The following is a 21,437-nucleotide window of genomic DNA, read 5'->3' on the forward strand; positions in this document are numbered from 1 at the left end:
GAAATCATCATGGACTCAACTTGAAATCCACATCAGAGCTTTCTAATATGAATATGACATCTATTTCAAATTTCAAGGCGATTGCTTGAAATCAAGAATGAATCGACCTCAATTCAACAAAAACTGACATGGAATCAGCAATAAAACACTGAATTCAACAGCAGATTATCATGAATTATACATCAGAGCTCATTGAAATCACTATGAGAACAGCCTGGAATCACCCTGGAATCAGCATGAAGTCAACGTGACATCAAGGGGAAAGACAATTTGAAGATAACTCCAGCATAACTAATATTAAAACTCAGTTCCAAGTGAGCATTAGTTACATTTGTAACACGTAAATACAGTATATTTGCATAGACTTTACTGGCAAAACAAAAAATGTTGTTTTTTTATTTGAATTATTGTGATTAAATGTGATATGAATGCTGTTAATTAGATTTCAGAGGATTTTCAACCAGTTTTCAAAGGATTTTATAAGAAGGAAAGTAAACACGCACACAGATTTACATCTGTTTGGAGAAACACTGAATTTTTCTTTGAAATCATGACTAGAAAGGTTTTTTTCCCCCAAGTTGTCTTCAGGGGAAACTGAACCAGAGTGAATAAATGAGTGAAAGGATGAAACTTACCATTCAGTTTGTTTCCAGTTATTTGTCGCTCCCGTGGGTTTTGGTTTCTTCTCAGTAAAATCTCCCAGGTTCCTGAGCGTCCTGCCTCCACACAGCCTCCCCGATCTCTTCCTCTCCCTCCTCCTCTTTCTTCCAGCTTCTCCTCCTCCTATCGTCCCCCTTCTGTCGTTCCTCCACCCGTCTCCTCGCGCTCCTCTGCTCTCAAACTTTTTTTCTTCACCTCTATAAAAAGGTTCCACATCTAAATGCTGTCTCCTCCTCCTCCTCCTCCTCTTCTTCATCCTCCTCCTCCTCCTCCTCTTCCTCCTCCTCGGTGCTGATTCCTGCTCTGTGATTGGCTGACAGCCTGTAGGGATGCGGAGCCTCACCTCTCCTCTCTCTCTGATTGTGAACCCTTTCGAACACCTGCTGATTCCACCGTACGTCGCCCTCTGCTGGTGGTAGAATCAGCATTAGCAGAATGAATCCTCTGCTTACTGATCCTGCTGTTTGCTTTCTATGATATTGTCTCTTTTATTCTCATCATTTAAGCCACTGTGAGTCTTCAAGGTTCTGTCCTTCTCTGTAGTTTAACTCGCTCATCATAGAGCATCTTCCTCCACTAACATCCAGATTATAGAGCATCTTCCTCCACTAACATCCAGATTATAGAGTATCTTCCTCCACTAACATCCAGATTATAGAGTATCTTCCTCCACTAACATCCAGATTATAGAGCATCTTCCTCCACTAACATCCAGATTATAGAGCATCTTCCGCCTAACATCCAGATTATAGAGCATCTTCCTCCTCTAACATCCAGATATTAGAGCATCTTCCTCCACTAACATCTCGATTATAGAGCATCTTCCTCCTAACATCCAGATATTAGAGCATCTTCCTCCACTAACATCCAGATTATAGAGTATCTCCCTCCACTAACATCTCGATTATAGAGCATCTTCTTCCTCTAACATCAGATTATAGAGCATCTTCCTCATGCAGACTGATGAAACTTTATTCAGTGAATCAGTCAGATTGGTCAATATAATGCTGACAGTTCAGGCTATGCTAATGCTAACACCACAATAATACAGGTCTATGAATGTCGTTAACACAGTAATGTTACCCAGTAACTAGTTTATAACTTTATAACTGCGGTACCAGTAAAGACGAAGTACTGACGAAGTTGGGGGTGTTCAATGACGTGCTGTGGTGAGCCGGTGGCGTGGTGCAGGAGGTCGGGGTGGTCGGACGAGTCCGTGGGGCAGATCTGACGTCTCTTGCAAGTGCCCAGGTTAACTCGCTGACTCATGTTAGTTTCTTTTTTTTTTTTTTTTTACCTCTGACTCAGCAGTTGAATCACTTCCCTCCTCATCACGCTGCTCACCCCTGCAGGACTCCCCCCCCCGAGCGTGTGGAGGTTGGAATTCAAGGTTCCCTCTTTTCACTGATCCCACCGCATCAGAGTCTCGTCGGCGTCACAAAGTCGTCTCCCGGATCTCACGGGACGTGAGGCTGCTCATTATTTCTGGCGTGAAAAAAGCGCTTGTTGTGTGCTCTTCTTCCCAAAATCCCCCACCAGCAGGTCAACCCACAGTTTATACTTCAAAGAAAACCAACACACTCTGGCTGCTAATATTTGGGTCACATTTGGGAACGTAAGGGGATGGGAAAGGAGGCCGGACCGACACCGGTTGGATGTATTGTCATTTAAAAGCGCGGCCAGTCAGTGGGTAGCACGCTAACATTTTCCATCTGCTAGCCTCAGTGCTAGTAGAACGTTTTCATTTGTCGCTGCCTGTTATCGAAACTGAGACCTTGATGTGAGTACAGTATCAAAGCCGACGCGTCGTTTTGTTTCGTGTTCCCGATGGGTTTTTGCAGCCGCCGCACATCTCAGACGCCCGAGGCTTTGCTTAATTCCAGAACTGGAAAAAATGCGATAGACATCGAAATCTTCAAAGGAACATTACGCTTGCTACACTGGGGGGAGTCGGAGAGGCGTGCTGATTCTGGGACGGAGATTTCCATACGTGTGGGCGGCTGTGGTTCGCTTTGGCAGAACGGTTCTCTCTCAATCAGAAGGTTGCATGTTGGATTCCTCACCGAACCCCGATTTGCTCCCAGTGGGTGGACTGAGCACCTTGCATTGGCGTGTGAATGTTGTTAACGGCGTAAAGCGCTCCGGAGACTGCTCGAGCAGATGAAAAGCGCTTTGTCGGCGAAATCCATCCACCACTTACTTCACAGACCAACTTCAAAGAGAACACGTGTTCCATCATTTCGCTTGACGATGTTCGATTGTACGATGTCTGACAGAAAACCTAGCCGCTTTTACTGAGGGGAAATAGTTGCTCTTGAAACATGTGGCTGAGAAGGAGTGTCACTTTTCACTCCTTACTGGACTATACTCTTAAAAAGGATCCAGATTTGGCAGCTGGTTTTGAAAAGAGGCAATGCCACCGACACAAGCAATGAACGGATTCTGTTTGGTGGGTTGAGGGTAGGCTTTTAAGAATGTCCCTTGTCTGAGGCCACCAAGCTTCAGAGGCAGTTTACTTTCCATGACAACTCATTGCCGGTGGCAGTTGTTTTCTGACAATAGTCTTCTCTCTCAAGTTGCCGATGACAATCTACTGTCTGAGGCAGCACATTGCCCGTATAACACTTCATTGTCCTTTGACGCTTATTGTGAAAAAAAAGTCCAACGTGTTCGGAGGGACCATTTCTACCCAGGTCAGAACTGGTCCTTTGTGACACAGTACATCGTCTTTGTGTTCCCACTGTCTGAGGCAGTTCATTTTCAAGAGGTAACTTAATGTCTGAGGCAGTTTATTGTTTTTAATAAAGTCTATCGCGCGAATCCACCATCTGACGCCGTTTCTGGTGGTGGATCGTTGTGTTTGTAGCAGTGCGTCTCTGCCGGTGGACGTTGAGGTGGTGAAAACATGGCGTGCCCTCTGTTCGGCGTGACACCGTCCAACGCGTGGCGGCTGCCTGCGCGGAGCTTCATAATGAGCCCGAGAGCAGCGCGGACGCCGGACATGCTAATGAGCCGCCCGCCATTAGCATTTGTGAGAGGGGGACAGCAGAAATGCCCTTTTATCTTCATTCATGCTGCTGCCGCCGTGCAACATATGTCGGCTGCATTATTCATGTCACATCTGCATGTGGGGAATTTAAATTAAACCCTCGCGACACCGACTAATAGTTTTGTCAAAGTCCGACTGTTAAAAAAAGAACGTGATGGTCCGTTTTGTTAATGGAACCTATAATTACAGCGCAGACGTGAACACATGTTAATGAGACGCACACAGACACACTCACACATTTCATTTGTTTAATAATCGACCGCAAACTCAGCGATCAGCAGCTCATCTGCATGAATCACTTCAATCTGAAGCTTTCATTAAATTATACCGAAATAAACATTTGATCTTAGTTTTTATTTATTTACACGTCATTTTCGCACAAAAGAAAGACTTTAAAGGAAAGGCAAAATAACTCAAATCAGGGGGAAATTCTAAAATGACTAGAATTTATTAAAGGGGCTTTAAAAAGAAAATAAGCTGCTTAGAAAAGAGATGAAATGGTTTAAATGGCTATGATGTGGCCATAAGACTCTTTAACTCCTCCTTGTTAATAGTGTTTTTGGTTATTTTCAGCTATTCTGTGCTTCTATGTGTCACCTTGTTCATATTAATATTTATAATTACTTATGTCTCATGTCTCATTTGATATTCAACTTTATTTCTATTTATTCTGTGTGGAGCAATGTTTATAGGAATTTACCTTTAAGATTAATAAAGTATTGTATTGTATTGTATTCTATTCTATTAGAATTATCTGGAAAATGCTCAAAAAAAAAGATGAAACTGCTAAAATCAGGTACAAAAACAGCTGAAAATGTACACATTGTAATTGAAACTTCCTAAATACAATTTAAGGTCTAGTTTTTGTACACGTAAAAAAACACGATGCGATACTAAAATACATATTATGCTCCAATATGACATTATTAAACGCGACACAAGATGATACCATGTGAGACATTATGAAGAAACTGTTTGATAGTGGCAGAGGCGATGGCGAAGCTGCTGTTTAAGCTCCCGTTTTGTCTGATTTATGTATTAATTCGGCCGCGTGTTGGAGGAGGTGTGAGGACATTCACCGATCACATGACTTTCCATTTATACTAAGACAGTGCGAGAACAAAGAGCAGCTTCGGCGAGAGGGAACAGACGTCAGAGGAGACCGAAACAGACACCGAACTCGTCTTCATTATCATCCCTGCCGCTCTTCATCGCTCAAGCACACCAGTCGCATTTCCTCCGGCTCCACCGAACTCGTCCACTGATGGACGTCTCACATTAAACAGTTTAAAGGAGCCGCTGTTTGTGTATCGATCTTCCGTGTCGTTTCAGCATCGATTGGCTCTGAATGTCTCCCTCTTCCCTCCCGTTGCCCTGAAAGTGGAGGAGCTGGGAACTCAAAAATGTTTCGGGAAACTTTAGTTTACAGGTAACAGCTGTACATCAGCCAGAAAAATCACATTATTCTCACCGAGATCAGCCGACACACGGTACATCTGCTGCCTCCAGGCACAAGCCATCAACAGTCACCTCATGAAATGATCTTAAATCCACTCCAGAAATACCATCAAACAAGTCAAACATCAAATCCCAGATGAGCCCAAATCCAGACATTAATAATAAGGAATCTAGTGGGACTCTAATCTGAAGTCTGCCAAGAAGCCAGTCAAAGAAAACCGCATCAAATTAAAGGGAAGAAACCAACTCTAAACGTCGATTGAGGTTATATTTAGTCACATCCCTGATATCAAAACTCTTCTTCACAACCCCCCGTTCATTTCTAATATCCTTGAAAAAGTTGCTGCAAGTTCAAAGTTATTCATGATCCTCAGACAACCGACTCGTCTCTGATCATATTTATCAGACAGGTTCCACTTCGCTCACGTTAATAACTCTTCAGATCGGACTGAATGTAGACATGGAGTTCCACAAGGTTCTGTTGTAGGACCACTACCGTTCATATTATACGTGCTGATGACTCACAAATCAGTGCATCTATAAAACCAGACGATACCGGTCAAACATGTTAAAATAGAGACTTGTCTGGAAGACATAAAGGCTTAGATGAGTCGTAATTTCCTACTTCTGAACACTGATGAAACAGAAGTTATTATATTTCCCTCACAGCAACTTATCTGAAGATCAAAGTGTCTGAAAAAGTGCTGAAGAAGCTTTCAACTCTGTCCTTTTCTTTTGATTCTATCCTTTCCCCCCCCTTTTTTTATTTCCTATTTTCCTTATTCCACCACCTGCACCATGTAACTCATTCTTTACATTTTTCCAAACAGAAATCAACAATATCTACAGCAGCCTGCCCCTTGTCAGGTTTTTTTTCTCCACAGAACTCTCAAAATACACATCAGGAATGAGCAGCTCCACCATGCAGTCCTGATCCCGGCCCATCTGGCCTCATTAAGGCCCGTCTCCCTTCTGTCTCTCCTCTCATCACCGCAATCATATATTCGTCCCTCAGCTCTGGATCAGTACCACAACCCCTCAAGCCTGCTGCCATTACCCCCCCCTCCATCCCTCTCCTGGCTCAGGTCACAGCTCTCAGAAACACATCAATACGTCAACATCAATAACTGCACCTCCTGTCACTCCTCTGCTGCAGTGAACCCTGGGGGACGCCTTGCAAGCGGAGGAGTGACGGAGGAGTTGCATTTATTCATCAACTTCAAGAACTGTGCCTCGTCCGTCTCCTCCCCTCCTGCTCGCCGTCCCCCAGGGTTCGGTGCTCGGCCCCCCCCTCCGGTTCATCCTCTACATCCACCCCCCCTCTCGGCAATACCATACGTGAACACGGTCTCCACTTCCACTGCTACACCAACGACATGCAATCTCAACATCTGAACCAAATCCATCATCCTGCTCCACCCTCACCAACTGCCTCATGGATGCAAAACAACTTTCTACAACCGAACTAACGCTACATAATAATAACGTAACATAGCAAAAGTACAAAAATAAATTCGATTTGGTGGAAGAACTACACTTTTGATGGGAAATGTGAATTTAAGTGTTGTGTCTGGTGCTTACATAAATGAAATTGAAGTTTATTGAAACAGAAGGATTCGTAAAAATCGAGAACTGAAGTCAAGATCAGTCTATAAAAGAAATAAACCTCGTGAACAGTAAAACAAGAATCCAGTTTATTCATCAGACAAGTTCACTATTTGTTTTCAGTCACTTCGCTGATCCCTACTGGCCCATCAGTGTTGTTACAGTTTTCATAATCACCCCCAGATGTATTGCAAAAGAAACAATGAAACTCCAAATGTGTGTTGATTACGAGGATAAATGTATTAAAACTTAATCTGGAACTTTTTTTTTTTTTTTAAATCAGCAGCCAAGGATTGTGGGTAACGTCGTTCACCTATTGGACCGTGGTGTTATTTAAAGAAGTGATATGACATGTGTCTAACAGCGCCACCTGTTGTCAGACAATCAACAAGTGAAAACAATGTTAATGTTATTCTCAAAATACAAAATGCTTTATTTCTTCTTCTTCTTTTATATTTTTTTGTCTGTAAAGTGGCTTCTACACACAGCCACCATGATGGTGATGATGATGATGATGATGATGATGATGATGATGATGATGATGATGATGATGATGATGATGACGACTTATCTGTTTCACTTCTTTCCTACCCCGAAGGGGTCTGTCGTTTGGTCACCAGCCTTCTCGTCTCCTTTCTGCAGCGACGAGCCCAGATTGGCCGTCAGGCAGGTGGGCAGGATGCAGTGGCCAGGGCTCGAGTAGCGACTGAGAGGGAGGGACGTGAGACAGGAGAGACAGGAGAGACAGGAGAGACAGGGGAGACAGGGGAGACAGGAGAGACAGGAGAGACAGGAGAGACAGGAGAGACAGGTTCAGGTCAAACAGGTGAGATGAAATAGTTCCATTATGTGAGTTGGGTGAGAGACAAATGCAGGTAGAATAGACATTAATGGAGACGAGGTAAGCCGTTTTCTATCTTGTCTTGTGATTATAAAGTTTATATTTTACTCTGCGTTTATTTTGAAATGCCAGATAAAAAGATTTTTTTTTTAAATAATAACAATGTGTATTTATTCTTCTGTATTCTACTTTATAAACAGAATAACGTCTGATCTGAATGGTCAGTGGGTTCTTTGCTCCGCCCACTGCTCCCCTCAGTCACACTTCACTTACTCATTAAAGGATATCCTGAGAGAGAGAGAGAGAGAGAGAGAGAGAGAGAGAGAGTCAGGTAAAAACAGGTAAACATCTGCTCAATAATGTCATGTGATGGAGAATTAACTTACGTCTTTTCCACCACCGGCAAAACAAATCTGAAGCACACATACACACACACACACACACACACACACACACACACACACACACACACACACACACACACACACACACACACACACACACACACACACACACACCACTGTAAAGCTCACGAGACCACAGAGGCTTCGACGCCACCGAACACGCCACCGTCCACTTCACTCACATGAAAGGAGATCTGACCGTGTCGTTCATTCCGTCGCGCGGCGTGCCGTTTGTGGCGTCCAACATCGGGCCCCCTGCCGTGTCGTTTACCGCGTCGTTCTCGGGGTCCAACGCCGTGTCGTTCGTGCCGCCGTGCGTCTTTTTGCGAACGGTGACGTTTGCCGTGTCCTCCGTGGCGCGTGGGGTCACGCCGTCTGTCGTGACGTTTGTCGCGCCTTCCGTCGTGCCGTTCGTCTCGTTCGGCGCGCCGTACGTCTTGTCGCGCGTCGCCTTGGCCGCCGTGTCGTTCTTTGCGTTGCTCTCCAACACGGCGTCCCGGAGGATCACCGTTTCTGTTCTGCGGAAATTTCGACAAAGACTCAAAGCATTAACGCGTCCCACCGTCTGCGAACGTCTGTTGAAGCCACAGCCTGTGGACACAGACTGTCCAGCCAGGACTCACCCCCTGGGCGGGTTTTCGTCTTTGTCCGTCAGGCGGTGGACGGTGGCCGCGCTCGTCTCGTTTCGTCTGCGGGAAACAAACCAAAGAACGTCAGCGTGGGAACGAGACGCACCGATGAGTTCTGACCAAGGTCGTCGTCTCACCTGGAGGGAGGAAGAGGAGCGGCGGACACACAAACCACCGCAATCACCGTCATCACCGTCGTCATCATCGTCACGGCGACGGACTGTGCAGGCTTCATCGTCTCCGTCTCCGTGTGCCCGCCGCTCCACTGCCCTCCTGCCTTTTTGTGCGTTCTGCTCATCCTCAGCCGAAGGTCGGCTGAAGGTCGCTGGAGGACTGATGAGCCTCCCCAGTGTCGAGTCAATATTGACTCACGGCGCCGACCTTGTCCCACGCTCGGCCTTCCAGCCCCGGGCATCATGGGAAACAAGAGCGGCCAAACAAAACATCCACACTTCTCCCGACGGAAAACCCCGCGGGAAAATGATGGAGTAGAAATACTCCCGTTACTGCGACAACCTTCCGTTGTGACTTCATGTTAAACTCTCCACAAGGTGTTTTTGTTCACAGAGTTGGACTTCAGCTTGGGTCTCATTTTGAGTTTGACATCAATTCTGCGTCTAATTATCATGGAAATCCTTAATTCAGGACTTGTTAGGTATCTGAAATAGGAATCTGAACGATTCCTATTTCCTATCTGAACGAATTCGGTTGATTCCTGTTGTGTCAGCACTGTGCTGGGCTCGTGTGTGTCCATGTTTCTCTTGTGATCTGACACTGGAGGCCACCCGACAAGAGAATGGGGTGGAATCTGGGGGGGCAAGATGGATAACAGGCCTTGACTGGTGGCTGCTATGGTGTGTTGTCCAAGGGTTCAAAGGGTTGCGTGTAGGACAAGGGACTGACGGCGTGGGGCAGTGGCAAGCCGAGACTGGAGGTGTTTGTCATGAACAAGTTGAATAAAAATCGTAGGCACTGAAACAAAAGGGTTCCAGAGATCCAAAAGGTTTCAGAATGTATTTACAAGCTGGTTCCCCATTTGGATTTTTGACAGTTTCAGACTTTCATGGACGGGATTTCTGGGTAGCTACTGTCTTCAGATGTTTAATTCCTGACTCATTGTGAGATTAATTGTCTACATTTCAGACTAGTTTTGTGTTAGATTTGGATGTTTTCCATTTTTTGGGGGGTTTCTTTTGCTCAGTACTGAGCATTTCTAACTTTCTTTGACGGCTTTTTGGAACGCTCGTTTTATCTCTGATTGGGTTCTATCTTCAGATAGAAGACGGAAGGACGGTTTCATGTGATTGATGCCCATGATTAAAGTTTGACTTGAGAACCGAGACTCCAAAAAAAGTCCTTCAAACAACAACAAATTTCACACCATGGACTTTTATTCAAGATAACATCTGATAAATTACAACATCTGAAACAAACACAACACAAAGGGTACGACAGCGCGAGGCGTGTTGGAGCTGCGAGGAATGAACCGCCTGTCTGCAGGTGCACGAAACAAACGCTCCAATCTCAGCCGGAGCGGGTAAACATGGAGGACCCAAACGCTTGTTCGGCGGCGGGCCTATCGGAAGTCTTCGGCGGAGAACATGCCCTTGGCGCGGCGTAGGATGGAGTCCTTGGAGGCGTCGTACGGATGCTCTTTGGACGGGATCTCCAACACCGCTGGGATGGACTGCATGTGGGCGTCGATGGCGTGGCGAATCATCTCTGCGATGAACTGGTTGATCAGGATGATGCCGATGTCGTTACGCGCCAGGAAGCTCCTGCAGAGATGGTGAACGACTTTTTTTAAATCCACCTCCTGACACTTACCATCTCCTGCTGCACACTTTAGTCCGAAGTGATCCCCGGACGCACTCTACACGACTGCTACACACGTAGAAAACAGCTGTGAACGTTTACATCTAAGTTTATTGTGTATTCTTGTATAAACTTCCTTTCCTTTGTTTTAACTGACCAGAAATGTTCTTTAAATAAACCGTGAAGACATTCAGATGCAGTGGGTGAGTCACAGAACATGTGAGGAGCCTCAAATGCCAATTTGTGGTGAAGAAACAGTTCCGCTGAACATAAATAATTTGACATTTTAGTCATATATTCACAGAATAAAGCTTCACGATATTTAAAATGTTGATTTAGTTAAACAGAATTTGTTTGCATTAGCAGCTCAAAAGCATTAAATCTTTTCCTGTAACACAAGCAATAATGTCTTGTCCATGTCCAGTTTATTTTTTTTTAAAGAATTTTCTCACCTGATTATTTATTTTGTAATGTTCATTTACTTTATTTCCATGCATGTTTTTAAGCTGCTTTACAGTTGGTACGCTTAATGTGAATCAGAGCACTCAAAATATTTACTAGTTTCTCTTGAATTGCTGTTTTTCTAACACTAGCCACTCTTCGCTTTGATAAATAAAACATTTTAAGTTGTCAACACGACCTAAATGCACGAAATAACCGAAAACACGATGTGACCGGGCCCCAACCCTCCTGACAAGTCTCTATACACATTGTATAAAAAATAACACTCGAATTTATGGATATTATTGACTCCGTTGCGTCCTAAATGAGTATTCTCTGTTATTTTGTCGCTTTCTGTTCTCTTCGGCGCCGTTTATATTTTTTTTCGACGGTCCATATGAGAGTATTTGGGTGTTTTTCTAGTCGCGGGGTCACAGATTGAAGCGACGCCGGCCTCGTTAAAGGGGCCGTTTTCTGAACGGACTCTGGCGGGCTGCTCTCACTTGAACGTCTCCTCGATCTCCGTAATGCTCGTGTCCTTCTCCACCACCAGGAAGTTCGGCTTCCGGTTCTTGTTCAGCTCGCCGATCCCGCCGAGCAAGAATCCGGTGCAAGTGTCCTCGTCTCCGATCACGGCGATCAGTTTCCCGCGGCCCGCCATCACGCACTCAGGTGCTGTTTACTGGAGGAATAAACTGGAGGCTTCAATCAGCTGACGATGACGGCTGCAGCAAAGACGGAGGGTCACGTGATGGCGTCAGGTGACTGGAACTTCCGGTTTGGTTTTGACGTCCGACGTGTGTTACGTTCATGTGCTCGCTTTGAATGGGAACATGAAATTGCTTTGAATGGGAACATGAAATTGCTTTGAATGGGAAAATGAAATTGCTATCTATCTATCTATCTATCTATCTATCTATCTATCTATCTATCGATCTATCTATCTATCTATCTATCATACTAAAACTTTATTAATAATTGTGATGCAATAAACAAGTTAGATATAAGTCCCTGCAAGCTTTTAATTTCCAAGGATCGTTGAACGCATCATCAGTCACATGACAATGTAAAGCGGAAGTTGCTGCAGCTGCTGTTGAAAACTTCGGTAGATTAGACGCAGATTAGAAGAAGCGGAGGAGTCAGGATGGTGAGTGGGAGTTTTGCATTTTTTATTTTTATGATTTCAGAGTTTAAATGCGCCGTTAGGCGACGTTCAGGCGACCCTCCCGTCACTGTGACCTGCTGCTGTTTCAGACCACCGCCGCGCTGACTGCGGGTCTGGACCGGATCCCGGACCAGCTCGGGTACCTGGTCATTAGTGAGGACGGAGTCTTGGCCGTGAGTGTCGCTACACATTCCCGTCTCTTATTTCAGTTTTAAATATCTCGAATTTCTTAGTACATTTCTTCTGGGATTAAATCGCCTAATTTGTGAATTGAGTCTGGTGCTGTGATGTTTGCGATGGGACTCTGCCAAAGGCAGACAAACGCATCCACCAGACTCCATTCATATTTCAGTTAATTTAACACTCCTGCACATATTATTTGACCCGTTTCCCTCTTAAATTGAACTCTGAACATCTCCAAAAGCAGTGGCTCCTTTCGGCAATGTTCTCATGAACATTGGATGCCGTGGGGGTCAACCGTGACCTTTGACCTTTGTGCAGTCTGCAGGTGAGTTGGAGAACGATGAGCACACAGCGAGCGTGATGATGCAGATGGTTCGAACAGCGAGTCGCTTCAGGTTGTCGGGATCGGCTGAGCCGCCGTTCAAACGCATGTCAGGTAAAAAAAAAAACACACTTACCTCGGGTATAATTCTGTTTTGACATTATTTATCTTCTGGTTGTGTTCATCAAACTTCATCTTTAACTCTAACTTAACCTTGGTGAAAATTCACACTGGGATTCTCTGCTGTAGGTTTAAGTTTAGGTTTCCTTCCAGTTTAACTTTATATGTGCATCAACTTGGTTTATTATAACCCTTGTGTTTGACTTGCAGGCTGCAGGTTTAATTCAGTGTTTATCTTCAAATTTAACTGGGCTCTAACTCGAGTTTAACTTCAGTCCGCAGTCTGGTTTAGATCTGACTAGCTTGAGTTTGGTTTGAAAGTCATTTAAGATTAAAATGGGTTTATCTCTGATTTATATCTGACTCCAGGTTAGATTTAAGGTTTACCTGGAGCTTAACTAAAGGTTTAGCTTTTAAAATGAAATAGGGTTTAAATATAAGAATAAATCTGATTTAAGTCTGTTAACTTGACAGTTAAATCAGATGCACTATAACATGATTTTCTCTTTTTCTGACATTTTGACAATTTTACACAATTTCTGTTCAGGTGTTTAGCGCTACTTTATTTATTTTACCAGAGATGCACAAAACCTTTTACGTCACCGATACCGATAACTTCCTGTTCGGTGGCCGGTCACGTCCCCCTAACCCTAACCCCGATCACTTCATTCATAAAAATCTGTTTAAAATATAGTAGATTGAATAAATGGATGTTTACAGAGAACATTCCCATTCAGACTTTTAGAAGTGCTGATGTCTTTTGCAATTATATCAGGTTTAACTTGGATTTGTTCAGGTAAACGGGTAGCTCCAGGTTTTCAAGTACTTCTGTGGTGCATTCACTGACCTGTGGTGTGTTCGCTGCCCCCAGTGATCTTGGAGGACTTCGTGTACACGGTGACGGTATCCGGTCAGAAAGTATTTGTGGTCAAACGTCATCACAACCAACAGGAGCCGGTCAGTGTCTGAGGACACGACGATGAAGAGCTGGAGTTCATCACTTTGTGTTGCATTTGTTTGTTTTTAATGTTGTGTAAAATAAATCAATTTAAAAAATGGGTTGTTTCATCCCGGAGGGATCTGGTTTTCCCCGACTGCACTCAAACGCCTCGTCTGAAGTGTGACCGGGTTTTTGTCTGAGCTCAAAAGGGAAGTCATACATTTGTCACGCTTTTTTCTTGATCCAAGAAAGTGTAGAATAAATCTTACGGAGGTTGAGAAGAAAAAAAAACCTTTATTGCATCATCAGTCACCTCGAATCTTCTTCACATTACGAAGGAATGACAAAGCCTTCAGTCTTGGATCAGTCGGAATGAATCATCACACAAACAGGAAACTCCTGCCTGTCATAAGCCCCGCCCCCCTTCCCCAGGCGATGACTGACACTAAGCCCCGCCCCTCCTTAATTGGGTAAAACATGCGGTTTAAAAAAGGAAAAAAAAAAAAAAGACAAAGAGGATGATGATGGGAAATGAAGTTGAGCTCAGTCCATGACATCACTTCCTCCTAAACGACAAGTTTATAATTTAAAAAAACAAACAAAACTGAAACAGTCCGTGAACTCGTCTTCCTTGCCGACGTCTCGTCCTCTGCTTCCTGGTTCTGCTCCGGTGTGTGTGTGTGTGGGGGGGGAGGGGTCTATTGCTTGGACAGCTCGTTGGACAGCCAGTCGAGACCCTCGTACAGACCCGTACCCTGAGTGGCACAGGTGGCCTGGACGTGCCACTGAAACACAAACGGCGAAGGAAGACGGATCAGATGCGTAAACTCCTGCTGTTTCCATGTAAACAGACATAAGTTTCCAAAACATTGCTGTGTAAACACCAAACTTTTCTGACACACAAAAACATTGTTTTCACTTGAAACGATCACGTAAACGGAGCCTGAGAGATCCTGCTCGACGGGAAAGAGCTTCAACGTGTCGACATGTGAATGTCTGAACAACTTCCTGTCGTCTGATCGAAGTCACCGCGAGTTTGAAAGAATCTGTATGGGATTGGAACCGGCAAACTTTCGAGTCTGCTTCTCTAACTTTCAGGCTACCAAGTTTTCTCAGGGGTGGTTTGGGCGACAATGTCCAATGGGGCGTTTTTGTTTCCACCGCGCACTTTAAGAAAGTGACTCAAACCAGCCGGGACGTCGTCATGCAATTACAACAGCGGCTGGTTCGGGGGCGCTATCACGCGAAACAAACGCCGACCAGAGAGGGACGACAAAAAAAAAAAACAGCAGGGCGAAGTAGAAACTCGGCTCATTGATTGGTCCGGACCATAAACGGAAACCCCGCCCCTTGAGGCAGCTTGTTGCTAATGGCTAGCGAAACATTCCATTGCTTCCACACCTGCCCAAACGAGCAGATGAGGTCACGACGCGGCGACGGGAGCCACTCACAGTTCTGTTGCGCAGGTTGTGCAGACCCAGTTTGTCGGTGAGCTCGCTGACGTTCATGGCGTTGGGAAGATCCTGTTTGTTAGCGAACACCAGAAGAACCGCCTCCTTCAATTCATCCTCTTGGATCTGCGGAGAGAGGACGACAGTTTCTACACACGGCGTTCCGAGAGCGACGGCGGCGGACGACTACCAACGGCGACTCACCATCTTGAAGAGCTCTTCTGCCGACTCGGCAATTCTCTCCTTGTCGTTACTGTCCACCACGAAGATCAGACCCTGCGAAACGCAGAACATTACCGACCCACCCTCCTCCGCTCTGCGCTTGAACGCGTCGCCGTGCCTTTCTGGTTGTGGACGCGTACCTGAGTGTTCTGGAAGTAGTGTCTCCACAGGGGGCGGATCTTGTCCTGACCGCCCACGTCCCAAACTGTGAAGCAGATGTTCTTGTACTCGACCGTCTCCACGTTAAAACCTGTAGCACATTATAGGTTTTTAAAAAAGTTTTTCCATGTTTTAAATTAAAAGTTCGAGGTGGAAGCAGGAGTGAAGGTTCAGAGCACAGACCGATGGTGGGGATGGTGGTGACCACTTCTCCCAGCTTCAGTTTGTACAGAATTGTTGTTTTTCCGGCCGCGTCCAGACCAACTGGAACCAGAGTAGACCCAAGTTAGAACAATACAATTACTAAAAACACCCCACACAGTCATCCAAAAAAAAAAAATCTATTTCAAGACATAAATAAATGTCACAGTAAATAAAACATTAAGTTATTCCACCAAAATCCACACAAGAACCAGTTTGAGTTGTTGATGTACATCATATTGTCAATACCTTCCTGAAGGAAATTTGTCATTTTGATAAAGATGCCCAGGTCTGTTAACGTCTCAGTCACTGAAACGCCCAGACACTCTCAAAACAAGTCCACACAATCTCGCTTTGCACTGGAAAAACGATCAGTGGTCATTTTCGCAACCTTTAAGACTATACCCGTGGCTTCAATACTCTTTCTTTGAGAAGGTCTGACTTGTTTTGGGGCTAAAATCGGTCAAATGTTGATATTTCCGGTTTGGCAAAACCAAAACAGTTTGATTGGCTAAATTCCAGTTTGTTTACAAACATGTCAACTTTGGTGTGATCGATTTGGGCAAGTTCAAAGCTTGGAAGTCTGTGGAAATGACAGGTAATGATCTTATTTACGTGTAATGGTTTAATTCTCTGTGCAGAGATTATACATTTTATGGGAAATAGATTTCTTTTAACTTTAATATAAGTAAATAATTTAAACAGTTGACTGGCGGACCATTGACATAAACACTTAACTGACATATAAACAGTTAACTGATTAAGATTCAAATAAAATATAATTTTAAAAACAAACTGTTGAAAGGCATATAAACAATTAAATGATTACAATTCTAATTAAAAAGATAACTCAAGATCATTAAAAAAAAAACTGTTCACTGACATACAGTTACTGATTGGAATTCAAATAAAAACTAACGATAATTAAAGAAAAATGAATAGAAAAAGAGACAAATATATAATAAATCACAGATTTATACAACAATCAACCAGCACAGAACCGCTATGTCGATCGTTAGCTTATATGAGCTAACTCCGCTAGCTTTAGTTCTTCACACTGTCTCTTCCTGCCGAGGAAAAAACTGAACATTTTGGTCACAGAACAGCTAAACTGGTCGGACCGGATCAGATCTGGCTTAGTGGGGGGGTGACCGGTGGCAGCCTGCGGAGCCAGCCTCCGGGTCTCTCCCGGTCCGGGTACCGTTATCTCGGGGCTAGTTTAGCTTAGCTCACCCATCAGGATCCTCATCTGCTTCTTCCCGAACAGCTTAGAGAACAGAGACGAGATGGTCAGACCCATCTTCACTGCCGGCGGAAGGGTCAACACCAGGCGGAACGGACAGGCGGTCAGCCCGGGAGCAACTGCAGGGTGGGAGCCGGGGGGAGAGGTGGAGTCGGAGACCGGAGTGAAGCCGGGTGAAGAGGCGCAGCGAGCGGACTGAGGGCGCAGCTCCTCTCGGTGCCACGTCCAGGCCAACGCGGAATAATTGACGTCACGGCTTTGTAAAAACTTTATCAACAAAAATGGTGTGTTGCCTTCCGAGTCCATGGGAATAGATTTATGTAAATGTTTTGTTGTTGTTGTTGTGAGAGGAGCCACAAGAGCCTCATAGAGACCAGATCCACTGAGAATCCTAATAATATTTCTGATATAAATAACACAAAAAAGTAGATCATTGTCGCGAACAACAACAGACCTCTTGTGAACATTTTTACTGTAGAATTACAGATAGGAGGTTTCCTGATGTTCCTGAACGCATCCTTCAACTCCCGCCCCCTCCGTCGTGTTCATTTCCGCTTCGGTCAAACATGGCGGCTGTTGATAAACTCCAAGGCGGATTTTAACCTCGGAGTTTATTTATCGACACGTCTTCACATTCCACACTTCAACTCGCTCGCGTTGGGCGGTTGTGACGTTTATCAGGTAAGAACCGAATGGACTTTCCAAATTAGCGACACTTAGTGGCGTCGAGTCCAGCTCTTACCATTAATAAGTGGCGCTGCCTTACTTGCCACTGAGGCACAAGAATAAAATCACAATGAATGAAAGTTGTTCTTTTCCATTTTTCATACACGATTTGTCTTATAAGTATTATATTTTGAATTTCTACGTTATGTCATTCTGATGTTATTCAAATAAAACTCATGTTTATCATCCTAACACTGTTTTGTCCAAAACATTTCTGATTTAAAATGTTGTTTTAATTTCGTGGACAGACCCTGCAGTCCCGCAGAGTCCAGTCCAGCTCACCTGGAAGTCCACGGGCACCAGTTCTCATCCCGTGGACGAATGGATTTGTTCTGATCTGAACTTTTGAAGTCATGGAGAAGTTTGGGATGAGTTTCGGAGGCGGTCCCGGCAGGAAGGAGCTGCTGGAGACCGTCGAGTCCCAGAAGAAGCAGCTGATTCACTACCAGACCCGCTTCAAGGATGTGGTCCGGGCCTACAAGAGTCTCCTGAAGGAGAAGGAGGCCCTGGAGGCCAGCCTGAAGGTTCTGAGTGTGACTCAGGACCTGGACCTGCACCCTCCTGGGGTTGGAGCCGCTCCTACTGTCCCGGACCTGCCGGACGACGGCTGCTCGCTGCACAGCGAGGACAGCGTGGACACGGCGGCGTCCATGGACGTCCCGGGCGAGGCCGCCAGGGGGGACCAAAGCGAGGAGGACCAGGGCGAATCTGGAGGGGTACGTTCTCAAAGGGTTACGGAAACAAACCGCCAAGAGTTCAGAAATTGTAATGATTGAGGCGCTCCTACCGTCCATGGGGGGGGCGCCAGAGGGCAGGGGGGCGTGACCGGCCACCGAACAGGAAGTTATCGGTATCGGTGACGTAAAAGGTTTTGTGCATCTCTGGTAAAATAAATAAATAAATAAAGTAGCGCTAAACAAAATTCTCAGGAAGTGGTTCTGGCGCTCGACTGCCACATTATTTGCGAGCGAAGACGTGCGAGATGATGTGAATTTAGCTAATTAAGCAATTGTCAAGAAAAGAACTCACGTCAACGGCTCATGTTTATGCTTGTGATGTTTATTTCTTTATTTTTTTTTTCCAGTCAGTGAAGTCTGAGCCCGAAGCCTCGGACGGCAGCGCCGCGGGGGCGGAGCCGCTTCAGGCCACGCCCCCTCCCGGCGCCGAGGTGGACCGCCGCGTCGCTCAACTGAAGAGCCAGCTGAGCACGCTCACCGGCGCGCTGGCCACGGTGACGCAGGAGAAGTCCCGCATGGAGGCCAACTTCCAGGCCGACAAGCGGCAGCTGAAACAGGAAGTGGAGGAGCTCCAGGAGCGCCTGGGCGCCGCCGGGGCGCAGCAGGAGGCGGAGCTGGCCGGCGTGCAGCGGCAGCTGGCCGAGAGCCGCGCCCGCGTCATCACGCAGCAGCACGAGCGCGAGCAGGAGCAGGGCGACCACGTGCAGCAGCTGCGCGAGCTGCAGCGCCTGCTGCAGCAGGAGCGGGACGTGCGGCAGGACGCCGAGCTGCGCCTGCAGGACGCCGCCGCCGCCCTGCACGCCAGCTCGCAGGCGGTGGATCGGGGGGCGGAGTCCGAGGCCCACCTGAGCCAGGCGAGGGAGGAGCGGGACGAGCTGAGGAGGAGGCTGCGGGCCGCCGAGGAGGACCAGAGGAGACCGGATCCGCGGGTGGACGAGCTGCAGCGGCAACTGAAGGAGCTGAAGAACGACTTCCAGCAGCAGATCCAGACCGAGACCCGCAAGGTGAGTACCAGGTCTGAATCGACATTTTGCCAACGCGAGAATTAAGAGCAGATTTACACTGAAGGACCAGAATTCAAACCAGAACTCCAAACTGACCAGATTCAAGACCAGACCCAGAGTCCACTGACCTCAAAAACCACTTTCAATCCTCCAGAACCGACTGTAACTAAACAAACATGGACTTTTAGAAGCAGGTCTAGACTAGATCAGAACCTGGATTAACTAAAACTACAATGAACTTATCCCAGGACTAGATCCAGGTCCAACCGCAGCCAGAATCAGGACCCAGTCTTTTAAAAAATAGAACAAACTCGGAAGTAGATCTGGACTGAGGTCAAGAACAGAATCAGGTAGAACCCGAATCAGAACTGAAGGCAGCATCATCCAAATGATGAACTATTTCTAGATCCAGATTCAGACAGCAGGAATGTGTGCCGATCCAATTTGAACCAGGATCAAAGAAAAACCAGAACCAGACCGAAGCGCGAACTGAAACCAGATCTACTTCAATCCATGGTCGAACCAGGAGCAGATTTCGGTCTCCTGGAACCCGTCCTCCGGTCTCACGTCTCCGATCGTCCCGCAGGTGACGGAGGCGGAGGAGCGGGCCCGCGAGCGCGCCCAGGGCGCCGAGGCCCGGGTGGCGGGTCTGGAGCAGCGCGTGTCGGAGCTGTCGGAGCTGCTGGGGACCAGCGAGAAGGCCAAGCAGCGGGACCAGCAGACGGCCCAGCGGCTGCGGGACCGCCTCCTGCAGCTGGATGCCGAGAACAAGACGCTGGCGCTCGCCGCCTCCGGCCGCGCCGCCGCCGACCTCGGCCTGGACGAGACGCAGCTGGACGTGGGCGCGCTGCGGGAGAAGCTGCGGACGGTGAAGAAGCTGCTGCAGCTGGCGGCGCAGGGCGACGCCGACCCCGGCGTGCGGGAGGCGGAGGGCGGCGAGGACCGCGCCGAGGAGGCGGCGGCGTGCCAGCGGGAGCTGCGGCAGGTGAAGGACGAGTTCGAGCGCTACAAGCTGCGGGCGCAGGTCGTGCTCAAGGGCAAGAACGCCAAGGACGGCTGCCAGGCGCGGGAGCTGGAGGAGGTGCGCGACCAGCTGGCGGAGCTGCGCGAGAAGTACATCAACCTGCGCGTGCAGAGCGACGAGGCCGAGGAGCGCCAGCGCCGGCAGCTGGACGAGCGGCAGCGGCAGCAGGCGGCGCTGCAGCTGGCCGGCCGCCAGGAGGCGGAGCGGGCCGAGGCGGTGCACCGCGACGAGCTCCTGCGCCTGGAGGCGGAGCTCCACAAGCACCGCGAGAGGACCATGGCGCTGCTGGACGACAAGGACCAGGAGCTGGAGAGGCTGCGGGCCGCCGCGCTCGGCGGCGGCTGCGGTGGCAGCGCCGTCGTCCCCTCCGCCGCCGACGCCACCGCCGACGCCGTTTCCGACAGCGACGACGACGCCGTCGGCCAGGCCCTGCGGCGCGCGGCGCCCGCCGAGTCCACGCTGCTGCTGTACGCCGAGCAGCTGGCGCGCAAGGATGTGGAGACCGGCGGGCTGCGGCGGCAGAAGAACCGCCTGGAGGAAGACGTCCACCAGCTGCAGGCGCGCCTCATCGCCAACGGCGAGCGCCACGACGAGGAGGCGGCGCAGCTCCGCGAGCACGTCGACAAGCTGGCCCGGGACCGGCGCCGCGAGGGCGCCAACGTGGAGTACCTGAAGAACGTCATCTACCGGTTCCTGACGCTGCAGGACGCCAGCGGGCGGCAGCAGACGCTCGCCGCCATCCTCACCATCCTGCACTTCAGCCCGCAGGAGAAGCGCGACGTGCTCAAGCTGCAGGCGCCGGCGTGGTGGAGGTGAGGCGAAGAGGAGAAGTCGTCCAGGTTGATGGGACGGTGGGGCGTTCAGGGACCGTGGGAGTTCTCAGTTGGGACAACGTTTCTAGCCGTTTCTATGGAAACGCGCGCAAAGCATATCGCAAATAAAGGAGATCAGTGTCGGGACCATGGCGTCGTAAGAGAGATTTTATGTTAAAATATTGAAATTAAAACTATTTTGTGTGTCTTTACTCGCGTTTCAATT

The 21,437-nt window shown here is 47.5% G+C and overlaps 4 protein-coding genes across 4 annotated transcripts; 2 read left to right on the forward strand and 2 right to left on the reverse strand.

The window, feature by feature from the left end:
* Positions 1-10,019: 10,019 nt before the first annotated feature.
* Positions 10,020-11,613, reverse strand: atp6v1f (ATPase H+ transporting V1 subunit F). The gene is made up of 2 exons (XM_080518210.1): positions 11,406-11,613; positions 10,020-10,424 (listed from the first exon to the last, which is right to left on the reverse strand). Exons 1-2 carry the CDS (start codon positions 11,561-11,563, stop codon positions 10,223-10,225), a joined length of 360 nt encoding a protein of 119 aa, XP_080374336.1. The 5' UTR covers positions 11,564-11,613; the 3' UTR covers positions 10,020-10,222.
* Positions 11,614-11,967: 354 nt separating this feature from the next.
* On the forward strand, positions 11,968-13,750 carry lamtor4 (late endosomal/lysosomal adaptor, MAPK and MTOR activator 4). The gene is made up of 4 exons (XM_080518211.1): positions 11,968-12,049; positions 12,157-12,240; positions 12,569-12,686; positions 13,564-13,750. Exons 1-4 carry the CDS (start codon positions 12,047-12,049, stop codon positions 13,659-13,661), a joined length of 303 nt encoding a protein of 100 aa, XP_080374337.1. The 5' UTR covers positions 11,968-12,046; the 3' UTR covers positions 13,662-13,750.
* A 162-nt stretch (positions 13,751-13,912) lies between these two features.
* Positions 13,913-17,131, reverse strand: LOC308146412 (ADP-ribosylation factor 4). Its single transcript, XM_080518205.1, has 6 exons — positions 16,899-17,131; positions 15,648-15,728; positions 15,446-15,555; positions 15,288-15,359; positions 15,084-15,209; positions 13,913-14,417 (listed from the first exon to the last, which is right to left on the reverse strand). Exons 1-6 carry the CDS (start codon positions 16,963-16,965, stop codon positions 14,331-14,333), a joined length of 543 nt encoding a protein of 180 aa, XP_080374331.1. The 5' UTR covers positions 16,966-17,131; the 3' UTR covers positions 13,913-14,330.
* Positions 17,132-17,473: 342 nt separating this feature from the next.
* Positions 17,474-21,423, forward strand: gcc1 (GRIP and coiled-coil domain containing 1). Its single transcript, XM_080518196.1, has 4 exons — positions 17,474-17,589; positions 17,883-18,350; positions 18,719-19,375; positions 19,962-21,423. Exons 2-4 carry the CDS (start codon positions 17,988-17,990, stop codon positions 21,213-21,215), a joined length of 2,274 nt encoding a protein of 757 aa, XP_080374322.1. The 5' UTR covers positions 17,474-17,589; positions 17,883-17,987; the 3' UTR covers positions 21,216-21,423.
* Positions 21,424-21,437: the final 14 nt, after the last annotated feature.

This window comes from Blennius ocellaris, assembly GCF_963422515.1.
Source record: "Blennius ocellaris genome assembly, chromosome: 22".
NCBI lineage: Eukaryota > Metazoa > Chordata > Actinopteri > Blenniiformes > Blenniidae > Blennius > Blennius ocellaris.